General features: G+C 33.4%; 1 protein-coding gene and 1 long non-coding RNA gene across 2 annotated transcripts; both read right to left on the reverse strand.

The window, feature by feature from the left end:
- Positions 1 to 4244: 4244 nt before the first annotated feature.
- LOC114926054 (uncharacterized) lies at positions 4245 to 7236 on the reverse strand. The gene is made up of 4 exons (XR_003816225.2): positions 7045 to 7236; positions 6898 to 6949; positions 6663 to 6820; positions 4245 to 4526 (listed from the first exon to the last, which is right to left on the reverse strand). It is a non-coding gene; the product is annotated as an uncharacterized lncRNA (long non-coding RNA).
- A 3179-nt stretch (positions 7237 to 10415) lies between these two features.
- On the reverse strand, positions 10416 to 11463 carry LOC112786913 (LOB domain-containing protein 12). Its single transcript, XM_025830294.3, has 2 exons — positions 11187 to 11463; positions 10416 to 10826 (listed from the first exon to the last, which is right to left on the reverse strand). The coding sequence occupies exons 1-2, from the start codon at positions 11343 to 11345 to the stop codon at positions 10449 to 10451; spliced, it is 537 nt and encodes a 178-aa protein (XP_025686079.1). The 5' UTR covers positions 11346 to 11463; the 3' UTR covers positions 10416 to 10448.
- Positions 11464 to 15929: the final 4466 nt, after the last annotated feature.

Below are 15929 nucleotides of genomic sequence, written 5' to 3' on the forward strand. Positions count from 1 at the left end.
GGAAATGAAATGAGCTTCAGCTCATTATATATAGTGAGTTGGTTGGGCCCACGGGCCCGGTTCGGGTCCGGTTCAACCGGTTCGGCTCGTTCGGCCCAATTTTGGACCAAATTTTTCAAAAGTGATATCAAAATTCTCGTTTTGCCTAGCTCTATCCTATTTTGATATTAGTTTTGCATATTTAATTTTCCTATTGAAAATTCAATTTATTGACTAATTATATACCGATTTTAGCGGGGTTTACATCCTACCCACCTAATTAGGAATTTTGTCCTCAAAATTCAGAGTGCGTTACCTAAATGGAGGTGTGGGTAGTCCTTCCGCATCTCTATCTCAAGCTCCTAGGTATATTCTTCAATACCAGCCCAACACCAAGCTACTTTCACTAAGGAAGTCTCTTTCCCGTGTAAACGCTTAATGCTGGTATCATCAATTCTAACGAGAGTTATTGGAAACGTCAGATCTTCTCTCACTTGAACTAATTCCGGCTTTAGGGCATGACTAGGATCAAAATTGTATTTACGAAGCTGCGATATGTGAAACACGTCATGCAGGTTCGAACAATGTGGTAGTAAAGCGATCCTATACGCCACATGTCCGATGTGATAGGCATTTAGCTTTTTAGTTTTTGATTGATCATCCGATTCTAGTTCATTGAAGTGATCTTCAGAAATAGGTATCCCCTTCCTTCCTACTTGAGAAGTCTTCTTCTTAGATCCACCTAACTCTTTTGTCGGCTTTCATAATGAGAATTCTAACTTAGATTTGTGTAACTCTTCCTCTGTTGTTTCGGCTGTCAAATTTAGGAACTAAGACGTTTGATATTCCAATTTTTGGTTAATTCAAAGGTGTTTAGCATACTGTGAAGTCTCACCTTCTCCCTGATGTATAGTCTCTTTGATATCCCCAATAAGTGGTTTACTCCGATGGGCAAAACGGGCCTGGTCGCTTGATCCACAGTTCCCTAACAGTATCACCTTTTGTCCTAGTCTTCGGTAACCTATTATGAAATCAATGGCTATTCCCTTTTATCTTTAATGTAGAACCTTCGACGGTTGTGGCATTTCAAACAGTTTCTGGTGGTCTTTCATTTCTTTCTCATACGTCAAACTTGTAATCACATAAATTTCCACCTCGTTCTTCATTTCTGTCTGCTCAAAATATCTTCTTTGATTCGTGGTAGGTTTTAGAAATCTCAAGGTAACTTCGAAAATTTTCTCTTGTAAGCTTCGAACAACAGTTTCTTATTTCAACTTCCGACCTCAACACATAACCCTCTCTTGGTGTCTTCTGGATTCAACCGGTTTCAGTACTCTTAGTAGCCCCTTATCACCGTTATTGCACTCCTCAAGTCTTTGACTTTACGATCTCTATTTCGACATTAAACATATAAATCTTTTCTTCGTTCCCTTTTGTTTGCCAGACTTCGACATCCTCGGTAGGTCTTTATCGTCCCCTCACGCTTCCTGCATTTCGTCTTTGCTATGTTTTAAAACTGCAATAGATTTAGTTTGACTCCTTTATCTATACCCTTAATATCCAATTTAAAGTTCCAACTTATCTAGCCTTCCATTCTCCGAAATTTATATCCAAGCATTTCTCCAAAAACTTCTTACTCAGGGCATCTGTTACCACTTCACGATGTTGTATTTACACGTATCCTAAACCCCTCTGGTAATGTATCGCACTAATTCTGAGTTGTTAAATAAGTTCGGGTATTCTAATTACTGGATTTGGGGTTAATCCTTCTCTTGGAGTTTGAAAGCTCTCTTCATATTCGGGTATCTATGTAACCGGTGTATTTCTAGTGCATTAAACTAATCATAGGCTTTGTGGTCGACAAGAATTTAAAGCTCCAAAACTCTTTTTGACGGCGCACGCTTACCTGCTTCATCTTCCGTATCCAAAAGTCATGCTCTTAAGGAATCAACATCTCCACAGTCACAACTATATTTTATACGTGATACTAATATAGGCTCGAGTTGATTTTCAAAAGGACATTAAGCTCGAAAAATGAATGAGCAATACAAACGGTGTTCGTAATGAGTCAAAAAGGAAATTTTGTACACGGTTGATCAGGATTATACCGAAATGATGGAATGCACAAGGAGAGGAACCTAGGTGCATCTCAAGAAAAGAGTTCAAATTAGAGACCTTTGGTAGGAAGAACAGAGCGTACAGACTCAAAGAAGTCTCAGCTGATTCTGAAGAACATGGTTTGCGAATAGGGGCAACTCTAGTCATAGCGAGCATACAAGATTCAAGGATTACGCGCTTATACCAAGACAAGCTCAGACTCATCCTGGAAGAAATAATATTCATGCGCACAAGGAGTAAAGTTAGAAAGGTAGTCAAGCTATTTAGGAAGAGCTCCAGATCGAATGTCAATGTAGGTTTCAAAAGAAGGATTAGATCGAGTCGCGAAGGTTCGTTAGCACACTCTCTCTGCATAAGATTTCCTACCGTTCTCTTCCTTCTTCTCCAGCATAACCGATGCTTCCCACAAAGAAATAGTTGGTTAGGTGATTCCCTCTTCTAGTACTCCCTTCCACTCAATCCTAAATTCTACCGGTTATAATGATGTCTTCACTTGTGGTGCAATTGAAGTTAATCCGGTTTCCGGTACTAAGCCTATCACAAACTCGCTTTCTCTCTGGAATGAAAGTTTTGACACACCTTCAAGAATTGTCTAGAAACTCTCTCGTATAGAGATTTGGTTTCATCTCCACTTACCTCTGAATAATTAACATCTAAAGGTTGTGTTCGCTCTACTCCTCTTCCTCAAAGTTTCACCGTCACTAAATTCCAAACAATAACTCCGCATAACCCTCAACACTCCTGATTCCTTAGATATGGTCCAACCTGCTTCCACTACGTCACTTAATCCTTAACCTTCAAAAGTCTAACCACCCTGATTCTACTGCATCATTCTGACTCTCATCCTTTAAGAACCTAGTCACTCATCTAAGTTAGTTAAGTATCGCTCCATCTTAATAACTAGTAGTCTTCGACTAACCATCGGTTCGGACTCTGTGATCATCAAAACTTGTCGTGCTTCACAAATGGATCATACATATATTAATGATACGCAAGGTAGTTAAAAACTCAACTGCTAGCTTATGATTACCTCGGGTCTGAAGATTGGATTCGACTGCATCCTGGCGTTTCTTGTGTGGACAGTCTCGAGCTATATGCCCCGACTTCTCGTACTTGTAACATACGCCTAACCCGGTCCTGCACGGTCTGTTTGGATGGTACTTCTTGCACCTTGGGCACCTTAAATCATCCAGTTGAGTACTAGTTTTCCCTTTAGCATTCGGATCCGGACGGTTATTGTTCCTTCGGTCATTGCTCCAGTGCTGAGAATGTGAAGCGAACAAGCGATTCTTTTTGAAAGTTTGGCTCCTCAGTGTAATCTTTCCCTTTTCCTTTGTGAAGGGTTCTCGATGATCACTTCTTGCTACCTCAGCCCTCCTTGAGCTTTCTCCCATTGCCTGACCCACATTAACCTGCTCCAGATAACTCAGTGGTACCCCTGTATTCGGAGCATTATGTCCACCTTCATATTCATTATCATCATTGTTGCCAGTTCCAGCTTGTGGTTCCATTCCATCCATTACTCGGATGGTCGCGGCAGCAACAGTACCAATGGCAGCAGCAACACTCGTCATTGCGGTCACGATATCGGTCACACTATCTATTGGTATGGTTACCTCATTAGCTCTCCGTCCTTGATCCCGATTACGCTCACGACTGCGCCCACGAGATGCCATTTGGTTCCTGTTCACACCAAACAAGTGATATCATGGTGATCAGTCTCAATATCTCTAGTTTAGTATTTCAAAGTCCCAAATGCATGCTCAGGAGCATTCATGCCTCATATATCAGTTAGATACCCTAAATAGCATGTATAGACACCCAGAGTATGCCCAGAGACATAATCAGTCCGTCCCTCAGGCTCTATAGGAACGAACTGCTCTGATACCATAATGTAACACCCTACCATACTTAATCTTATGCTTAAGTCATAAGACTGAGATAGTAAGGTATTACGACCTCTAAAAATAGTAATATATATATATATAATAATAATAGAAAAGATACTTAACTAGGAGCCTTGAAAATGGGTAAAACAAAATCGCAAAACAAAAAAAAACGCAACGCTCAGGAAAGGATTACTTGCGTGCTAAGAAACCTAATAGGAACATGATAAAGTTAAGCAAAAGAATAAAGGAAAGTCAAGGAAACAGCATAACTAGCCCCTGACTTAGCCTGCGAAGCTAAGGCTGGCCAGAGGATATATATATATACATATGAACATACATAAGTATCCCTAAAATATACCAAAATACCAAAATAAACTCCTATCTCTCCCTCAACCTCTAAGAGGAGCAGCATACATAAGTTACTTGGAGAGTAAGCTAAATACATATATACATATATACAAATAGAAAACCAAAATACACCCAAGGACTACTTCGCTTCCCAGGATCCAGACGCCTAGCGAGGAGCCTCTCGACCTGCATCTGAAAAATAACAATACAATATGGAATGAGAACCGGAGGTTCTCAGCATGGTAAAAGTGCCACGCGCATAATAAATAAGGTCCTGAGAATGCCATAGGCAATCCTAGAACTCCGTTATACAATTATCCAACTTAATTACTAAACAGAAGCTATAACAGGGGTAGGTATTCTAAATCTACCTAACTTACTCAATTTCAATCCTAATCTAACACCAAACCATTTATCCTTTTCCTCCATCCCTCCATCATCCACAATGCAACAGAAATAAGCAACCAAACAAGGTCACGCACAAGTAATGAGCAGATAGTACAAATAGCAAGTATAACAGATAGCAGGTGATATATATCAATTAGGCATACCCAGAAAATGCATAGCAATCAATACAAACAAATGCATATGATGCATGCCTGTCCTATGGCTGATGGGGCCCATCTGTCGGTTATCCAGCCAACCCGACAAGTCCGAAAACCTTAGACTGTCCCCCGTCGCGCATCCCCAAGAGTCTATGCATAGAGTTCACATTCATATTTCATAAAATCACTCAATGGGGGCTATCCATACCCGAAAATTTATACGTGCCCGGTCACCCTTACGACGTAGGGTCAACAAAGTATCGAGATTCAACCTGGAACACGTGATGGCGAGCCACGGCTCTTACCCAGGGAACTCGTATCTCAGATAGCATTATTCATAAGCCATTTCATAGTCATAATCATTATTTAATCATTCATCAATCCATGGCATATTAACTCCTTTTATTAATAACCTCCCTTTCACATTTTTCATCGTCATTCCCTTATAATTCATCTTGATTACCCTTTCCGGGTCCTAACCAAACTTTTTATCAAACTCTTCTCATCCTTCTTAATATCGAATAATCTTAAAATCAACCCAACTCTAACATTAAATCAATCACATCACACGAGGATTGAACTTTAACTTCTCGAACTCATGACTATCACTAAGACATCCTCGACACTATTTTCTTTTCTGTTTCTAATATAGCAAATGAACTCGGAATTGCACAAACTTTATGTCCAGGCGTTCATATTGAAATAAGATTTCTAAAAAACTAAATATCATAATTTTCTGATTTTTCTAGGCTCAGGAATAAAGGAAAAACCGTGACTGCTCTGCAGTGCATAAAACCAGAAAAACAGCAGCAGCATGTGATATTCAAAATTCAATATAAAATCCAAGTTAAATCCAATGACTTTGAAAATAAATGTAGTTAAACTTTACTCATCCAGATTTCTTTCTCAATTGGTTCTGAGTCAATACCATTTTTAATGAAAAAGTTACATTACCTGGAAGTTAAGTAAAAATGAGACAAAATCTGTTTTAAAAACCAACAAGCTTAGTACCTTTCAATTGGAATAACTTTTATTACAAAACTCCAATTAAGCTAAATTTTGATTTGAGAACCCCTAGCTCATCCAGAAACAAGTGTGTCTTAGTTGCAACTCAATTTCTATTTAATTCTAAGAGTTACAAGCATTGGAAGTTGATGCATAGCTTGCTGAAATCTGTTTCTTTTCAGTTTTGACCACCAATATTCAAAAATTCACAGCTCCCAATCCTCAACTCTTAAAATTCTGAAATTTTAGAGAAATAAATCAAGCTAATCAAATTTTGTAACAAAATTGGTTTCTCTCCAAAAGTCAACTCGTAGAAGTCGCAGCAAGACAAACAAATTGCTGTCCTGTTTGATCTTTTCTGCTGCTGGACAGATTTAACAACCTAATTTTAAAAATTTTCCATAAATTGTATATTTAACAAAAAGGTCCCAAATTTTCTAGTTTAGTTCCTTATATTCCCAAGTTTAGCCCAAACTTGGTCTCATGCAATTCCGATCATTACATAATTAGTTACAGCATATACAATACCACCACAACACAACTCTACATCCTTATTAACAAACACCAATTCTAATCCATCATAAATAAATATAAGAGCACACCATTAATAACTTTCACACCTCATAATTCTAATATATAAATTCACTAACAAATCTATTCTAACAATATTACAAGGCTAATCATTAAATACAACAAACAATTCAACTTATTCTATGGTTCCTCTAACCTAAGTTTTCACAACACCGTAAATATTAAACGTGCGAAACTTAAACCATACCTTGGCCGATTACTTAGTTCACCCAAGGCAGCCTCACAACTCGAAATTACAGCCCCTCCAAGCTCAATCAAACAGTCCCAAAACAAGCCTTGGTCATTAACAAACTTCCAAGTAATCCCAATTCAATTCCAATGCTTATATACCCACTTAATCTACACCTAATACATATACATGTTCCAATTTCATATTTCTCATCATAAATACAAGATTGGACTAGGGTTTAGGTTGTCCTTACCGTGCCCACACGCATAACTCGAGCTCAATAAGCTCCGCAAGCTAAATTAAACCTAAAACACCAAATTATACAAAATCTCAACACCAAAGCCCAATAAATTCAGAACTGGAAATGAGAAAATTGAGGAAGAAAGCATGGTTTTCTTACCTTACAATGTTATTGGCTTTGTAGAGCTCAACGCCGCGGTCGCGTGGCCGCAAACGGATCGTCAATCGGAGCTCGGAGCGAGAAGTTATGTGGATTTGAATGAAATCAAGAGTTTTGGAATCTTCAACATGTTCTTCCCCATTTTGGCTCTGCCCAGCGTGTTCTGCATGTTTAGGATTTAGGGTTTAGGGTTTAGGGTTTAGGCTTCAGCTCATTATATATAGTGAGTTGGTTGGGCCCACGGGCCCGGTTCAGGTCCGATTCGACCGGTTCGGCTCGTTCGACTCAATTTTGGGCCAAATTTTTCGAAAGTGATATCAAAATTCTCGTTTTGCCGAGCTCTATCCTATTTTGATATTAGTTTTGCATATTTAATTTTCCTATTGAAAATTCAATTTATTGACTAATTATATACCGATTTTAGCGAGGTTTACACTAGTAATATAAAATATAAATTATAAGTTATATATAGAGTGAGAATGGTAGAAAGAAATAGAGAAAGTGAGAGAAGTAGACAAGAGAATGGAGAAATGGAGTTTATTAATTTTGGAAGAAAATATTTTATCTCAATTTTAATGAAAGAGTCATCTGACACATTTTAATTGTTAAATTAATAATATAATAATATAGCTATATTCTAATTTTAATTATAATTAAAAAATATCATATGATATATTTTACTTGTTAAATTTATAATTAGTTACTAATAATAATATATAAGAGATAAAGTAGGTGAAGAAATAAAAAAAATAAAAAAAATTTAAAAATTAATTTTAATTATAATAAAAAAATAACATATAATATATTTTAATTATAAAATTAATAATATATATCAGATAAGTGCTTAGTTACTATAAATTTGTGAAGTTCTTTCAAGATTACAAGGTAATTTAGTTTTGTATTTAATAACTATCAGAATGTTTGCCGTTTAAAATAATTAAAAGAAAAAACACCGACGACCCTCGTTTGGATGCATTAATGTTAAAGCATCTTAATGATTGTTTAGTGGGTAAATTATTTCTACAGAATACCCCAAATTATTTCATCACATGCTAGAGTTGACTCTGGAATTTGCATCCACTGTCCTCACTTTTTATATTAACAAGTGTACAGAACTTACATTAGAAATTCTTAAATAACATTATCGTAACAAAGAAGAAATTAAAGTTCATGTTATTATCTATACTATATATCTACATCAACACATACAAACACACATATGTATGTATATTATATACATCAACTTTTGGAGCATTACTATTCTAACTTTCCCTGCTTTTGTTATATTTTATTATAATATATATAAGGTTAATTACACTTGATTTATTTGAAAGTAAGCATATTACACACTATAGTAATTTATTTAACTATAAGAGTATATGAATTATCCCTTAATAAGAATTAAGTCATCTAGGAGTATAATATTATACCTATTTTTATAAAATATGACATTGACTTTTATTTGAAAAAATCAGTATAGACATGACAAATAAAAAAAAAAGTTGTGTAAAATAATAGTATACAATCTCAAAGAAATTAAATATAATTCTCTTTTATACTTTTGTTTTTAATTTTAAAATGTTGTATAAATATAGTTAGGTGAGTTCTTTGGTGGCATGGTTTTGGATGACTAAAAATACCTATGTATTGACTGATAAATAACTTTGCAACATATGGCATGTATGGCAACCCGTAGAACAGTGTACTAAAAGAAGAGTGTGGTAAACGACAAACATTAATGATTAATTGTAATGGCAAATATGAAAATTGGCTTCCAGAAAAGGAGTTTTATTGAGGTGGACTATTGGAGGGGATTGAAAAATAAAAATGTCTGGAACTAAAAAAGGGCTGACCAATAATAGAAAAAAAATGGTATTAAATAATTAAAAGGATGCAGCAAGTCACTGATAAGTGATAAATTCTCAAATAAAATTCAGTATCGTAATAAATTAATTTTTAATTTATTAAATTAGGAGATATTTAAAAAAAATAAATAAAACGATATAATAAATAATTGTATTTAACTATTTATAATATTTTATTAAGTTAATGCAATTTGTAACAAATAATAAATCAAATCATATTTGTTATAAAAAAAATCTATCTATATATTTTGTTTTTTTTTTTAACTTCAATAAAAAAACACAATTTATTCCATTGATTATTTCAGGTGGGATCGATGGAGGCATGGAGTCACACATAAACCAATACTAAAAAACTAGAAATTTATATAAATAAATATCATTTCATCCTAACTTTATGTATCGACTACAAATAGGTGTCTTAATTTATATAGAGTATTTTATCCAAATATTGTTATTATAAAACAAAATATTTATATTATTAATATTATATAAAATAAAAAATAGTTTAATTTATTTTACAATGATATTTATTTTAGAATTATTTTAGAATTATTTTGAATTATAAAATATTTTAATATTTTTATTATTTGTATAATAAATTATAAGTATTATTTATTTTTTAATTTATTTAAATTATAACTATGTATGAATGAAGTATATATTTTGTAAATAAATAAAAAATTAATATTTATGTGCGTTTAAGAATATATTCAACATTTTTTTACTTGTTATTCTAGGTAAATGTAATTTTTAATTAAATTATATTTATTTTTATTTTAAAATTTTTTATTACACTTTTATTTTTATTTTTATCTTATTTGTTAAGTAAACATTTTATAAAATTTAAACTGAAAATTGTATTAAATATTGTTTTTTTTATATGAATTTGTTGATTAACAATATAATTGGTAATTCAATGACAAATAATATATATATAGAACTTAAATTGTAAGAAGGATCATGGAATATTTAGAATTATTTTAAATTTTACAATATTTAGATGTAATTATTTATTTGTAGTTATTTTTTATTATTTTTATTTTTATCTTATTTGGTATCTAAATTTGTTATGAAATTAAAATATTTAATATTAAAATTTTAAATCTGATGCAAAATCAGATAAATTTTTTAAATCGAGAAAAGCTTCACCTACTCTGACATAACAAATTTACTAAATTCTTCTTTGTCATTATTGACGTTAGACAAAAGATTACTCTTTTCAAAGACTTCAGCAGATCTTGTTCTCATCATCAACTACATATCTCCTTCCACATGTCAACTTTTCCTCCAAACACATCATTTAGCCATCTTAATCACCAAACACTTTCATCCACCAGAGACGTCACCAGTTAGTTATATATATATGTAATAAAATTCAAAGTACTAATGGTATTTTTGGATCAAAACCGGATACACTATAACTCTAACTCTGTTAATTTTTTCTTAGTCCACATTCAAGAATTTCTGTATGACAAGTTATAATAGATGAAAAGGACCAAAAAGCAATTAGCAATTAAGTTAGGAAATTTCATTACTGAATTAAGAAACCATGTCATGTCCAAACAAAGTCTCTCTAGAGAGAGAATCATGGATTACATTGCTAGAAGAAGCTGCAAAGTTAAGGTACTGATGGTGGTGATGGTGATGGTGAGTGAGTTCATTATTATTATTGTTCTGTTCTTGAAACTCCATTATTTGTTGTGGATTGGGTATTGCTGCGGCTACAGAGGGTTCATGCTGCATCTGGATGCAGAGTATCTCTGCTTGCGCAACAGCAAGCTGCATTTGAAGCTCTGAGACTTGGTTCTGAAGGTATGATATGGCTCCCACGCATCCATACACCGGGTCACGAACCCTTGCGTTCGCTTCGTATACCAAGCTACTCACTGCATCTGCTCTTTGATGAATCGGAAGCTCCTAAAAATGACCAAAGATTATAGTTATTTACTGTCATGTTATGAAATTATATTTTCAAAAAATTAAATTTATAAGAAGTTAAGAACAGATACATAAATAGTTATATTTAATCTTTTTAAACTATGTCATCAAACTACGTCTTTTAAAAATTTAAATTGTTAGAAAAAATCACATGAATATTTATATCTCTAACAAATTGCATTCATATTAAAAATATATATTTATTTACTAAAATCAGCTTATTATATAGTGACATATAAATACATATGATATTTTATACACTTTTAATATATATTTTATGTTTTAATATGATTCATCTGTTTGTGTACTGGTAATATAAGTGTAGATAGAGATCATTACCTGTAACATTTTGCTAACGTTGCTAGCACCAAAGACCTTGTGAACAATGGCGAACTTTTGAGGGTCATCGGAAGGGAAATAAGGTGCGAAGATGCAATCCTTGGCACACCTCCGTCTAAGAAGCTTGCATGAAGCACATGGCGAGTTTCCACTTCCCATTTCTATTTTCTTATGATCAGAAAATACTAACTAAAAAAAGACAAAAAAGTAGTGATGATTAGAAGGGACTAGTTACTAAAAGCAACATACGGAGCATGATTGACAAAATGAGAGTTAGGTGTGTGTGTATTTATAATGGAGCGGTTTAGCCGCTAGCCCGCTACCCATTAATATCCATGTCAACAAGACTCATTTGGGTACTCAAGATTTATTTTAAAGAAATGCTAGGCGCAGCAATTTTTTGTATTTTATAATCATTAATTAGTCATCAATAGTATTTTTAATGGTGTGAGATTAAATTTAATAGTGTGAGATCATTTAATTTTCTTTTGATAATTAAATGCTGACTAACTTTTTAAAAAATTGCGGATCTTCTAGACTTTTTCTATATTTTATTTTCTTATTAATTAATTTTGGTATTTGTTAAATTAATCGCGTGTCTTAATTATTTAGTTTATCTTTTTTTTTTTTGTACTTGCGGATATTTCACTCACATAAGATAATAATTAAGCCGCATAGGGGTACCAATGGGAGGGGCACTTGTGCAATTTGGGGGAACGTTTTCAGTGGTGATTGGTTGTTTACTTGTTAATCTTTCTTAGAAATTCCGCATCACATATACTATCAAAACTAGGTAATTAATCGATTATTATTATTATTATTATTATTATTATTATTATTATTATTATTATTGCACAAATTCAAGAGGGTTAAGAAAGGGTTGAAGTGAAGTGTCTACATTGTTCTCGGACTCTTGAAAAATAATAGAAACCTATTCTGCTGATAGGGGCTTAGCCTTCAATTGTCATTAGTCATTACCGTGTGAGTCCAGCTATCACTAGTATCATAAAATCAGATAATTGATGTATAAACTTTTTGAAAAATAAAATAGAAACACGTGAGATTTTTTATTTTTAACGGCGAAAAATATTGTCAAATATTTAAAAATATATTTGTATGTGTAGAAATGCATTATGATACTCTGTAGGTTTTGTTTATAGAAATAGGATTATTTATATATTTTTTTATTTCACTTTAAATTTTTTAAATAAATAATTTTATGATATTTTTTATATATTGGTAGTATAAGTTTTTTATTAGCTATATATATAATCAAATTTTATAAATAATATATTCAAATTAAATTTACATTTATAATCAAAATATAAATAAAAATATAGCAAGAGATATTATATGTGTTATAAAATGTTTGATATAGAGATAAGTATTGTTTGATCTATAAAGTTTAGGGTCAAAATCAAAATTATCCCTAACCTAGTTTTCGATTTAAAATCATCTCTAACGTTTTATTTGATATTAAAATCGTCCTTTCTAATTTTTTTGGACAGAAATGTCCTTTTATTTGTTACTGGTAGTTATGATAATAAAAAAAATATTATAAATAAATAATGAACTAACAAAAGGTAAAGTTATGTGACCTTCACCATCGCAGACTAAGCGCAGCTAATATGCGCCGGAGAAAGCTAGGTGTCGGGTTTAACAAAGATGTAATTTCTTTTGTTTGGCAGATCCAGAGGTAGAAGTGGAACGCTAAAAAATTACAAGAACGAAGAGAAAGGTTTCGTCTCTAAAATTAAGAATGAAAATTGCAGAATGGAAGCTGAAGGTAGTTGCTATGTTAGGGTTTATTGGGTGGGTTAGATTTGTTTATTTGTTGTTGCATAATTTTTCTAAAGTAAGACAACCGTGTATAATTTCATTGAATATTGTCTGAACAGTGTGTTGGAGTCTGGATGAAGTATATTGTTTTGGTTTAGAGTTTATTGCTGGTTTTGTTATTTTCAGTGTGTACTTAGAATTAGATGGATAAATGAGATTAGGATTTATTATTTAGATAGGTCCCTTGTTTCAGTTAAATTAAATTCTATTTCAGGTATGTATGAATCATAATTAGGTAACAATGGTTGGTTTTTGAAATGAGATCAGAATTGTAGTTTGGCAATTAGATGGGTTCCATTAATTTGTTTTGTATAATTTTTCTATTATAAGTCTGCTACTAATAAATAAATAATTTCATAACAAAATCATAAACAACAAACTAATTAATATTAATATAGTAAATATCGAATAACATAGATAATAAGCATAGTTTTTCACAACCAACTAAATTCCAATAGGGTAAATAGTTATAATGCAGAACAACATTGAGTAACTCATAACCAAAATATCACCAACATGCAATTAGTCCAGAATAAAATTAAGCTAACAGCACCTGCATGACATTACTAAAATTTAATACTAACTTATCCTAAAATAAGACCACATGCATTTTATCTAAATATCAAAATATGTTCTATTTGTCTAAATTTTCTAAAATAATTCCCATTTTTTTGGAAGCAATTTTGTCATCAACCTCAGTTTTTGTGAAAAAACATGAGGTGCTCTAGAATTTTTCATAGAGAATTGTCCAATTAGTTGGCTTGATGTTTATCTCACTACATTTTATATTGGTTTGGTGGCTGTGTTAATGATGTGGTAGGGATTGGCTGAGATATTGGAAAGTATGTGGTGTTTGACTGCGATGATGAAGGAGTTGAATTTTTGGGCTGAGAGGATGAAGAAGGTGCTGAACTTCTTGGGCTGTGATATTTACTTCATGGGTTGTTGTGCTTGTTGGACTGTGGTACTTCTTGGGCTAAAGAGTTAGGCTTAGTTGTTCTCTTGGGCCTGCCTCTAGGCCTTTTGGACTGTGATGCAAAGTTGAAATGGGCTGAAAAGTTAGGCTGTGTTGCTAAAAAAAAAAATTTTTTTGACACCTATTTTAGTAGTGGGCTGTGAAGATGCAATCTTTCTTCTTCTCTTGTCAGTTTGAGGATGCAAGTTGGTGCTTGTTGTCTTATTCTTTCCCTTGTTAAACTTCTTTGATGGTTAGGACTAATAGACATATGCAATTTAAGTAGATGACTATTAGGCTTAGGTCAAACATCAGACAAGCTATGAAAAATTAAAAAATTAGCATACCACTTCAATAGGTTTAGGGCATCTCTCCTTATTATGTCTAACTGAATCATATATTAAGCATCTTTGGATCTACCTCCTCTTTGACAAGTGAGTGTGGCTGCTCCGTTCTTCCTCTCCAGCAGTTATTCTTCTCTTTTTTACAGGTCGGTGACTAGACCTTCTATAAGATGGTGGCATAACATCACCATAATCTGTCCTCACCTAGAGATCATGTCTATTCAGTGGTGTATGACTGACTCGTAACACTTCAAGTATGCTTTTTTCTTATAGTAGTTGTCCACAAAAGCTTACAAGTTAAGTCTCTTGAACTTGATGCAATTAACAACATGCGTATAAGGTATACCACTCATCTGCCACCTTCTACATGAATACTCATGAGTACTTATGTCAACAACAAACTTTTCTAAACAATTAACAACCTCATATTTTTTAGTTGCAGACCAATATGGCCGCCACTCCCCAGATGACCTAGACCTTCTGTCTAATTTTAGTCTAATCCTAAGGTGTCTTCAAAAAGCATTCTTCCAAACCAATGAATGGCCTGCAATGCTGAAAGTTATGCTTGCATGCTTTCAAGTACACATAGATCCTCTGAAAGATGTAATAATGGATCATGGATGATGTTTGCACTTCATTAGCAAAATCAGGGGACCTTTGCACTTGTATATGGATAGAAGAGTCTGGATTTTTGCTCAACAGCTCATGTCCACAGTCATATATCCTTTTATATTGCTCTCTGAATATTCCCTAAATTTCATCCAATGCAATATGCTTTGTCCTAAAAGTCATTGATTTTGTTACAGTAAAGTTCCACTTTTTCTGTGCCTTGGAAACCAACTCCTTTATCTTTACTTTGAGATTTGATTCAACTTTTTTCTTAAATGCCATGCCAAACCATTTGGAGTGTAAAATTTTTACTCTGTGTGCTTGTGTGCATGTGTGCTTCAAATTCATCCTTCTAAGCTGCCAAGTATTTTCTTCTCCCATTTTGGCAATATATAGCCAAAAAGGACATTCATCAGAACAAACTGCCAGTATCCTCTTAAGATCACACTTTCTGAATGTAATAGCTCTTGCAGTCTGCATAGCATATGCAATGACAGTGTTCTTGAATTCCTCCCAAGATGCATACAGTGTACCAACTTCTCACTTGTATTGCTTCATGTCTTTTTGTGCCTTGTGAACTGGATACCTCACTCCCTCGTGGTCTGAGTTTGACCCCTCATTTCCACCATCCTTATCAACCCCAACTCCAACCTCGTAGTCCAATTCTAATTCATCACTGTCAGCTCCTTTATCATCTTCAAAATCCTCAGTTTCCACACCTTTCTTCTTTGCTACCTTACATTTATCAATCATGACATCCACATCCTCGAACCCACTAATATCAAGATCAAGCTCATCTTCACTGTTGGTGAAGTATAAATCATCTGTACTGTTATCTTTCTCTTCAGATGGTTTATATTCAGAATCGAGACTATCACTATCACATCCACCAATATTAGCAAACTTAGCTTCGTGATGCTCGTCCTTATCATTGTCACTAGACTCTGTCCTAGTAACATCAACACCTGGTTCAGGTTGGTTTTGCCCTGCCTCATT

Source organism: Arachis hypogaea, chromosome 20 (genome assembly GCF_003086295.3).
Source record: "Arachis hypogaea cultivar Tifrunner chromosome 20, arahy.Tifrunner.gnm2.J5K5, whole genome shotgun sequence".
Lineage (NCBI taxonomy): Eukaryota > Viridiplantae > Streptophyta > Magnoliopsida > Fabales > Fabaceae > Arachis > Arachis hypogaea.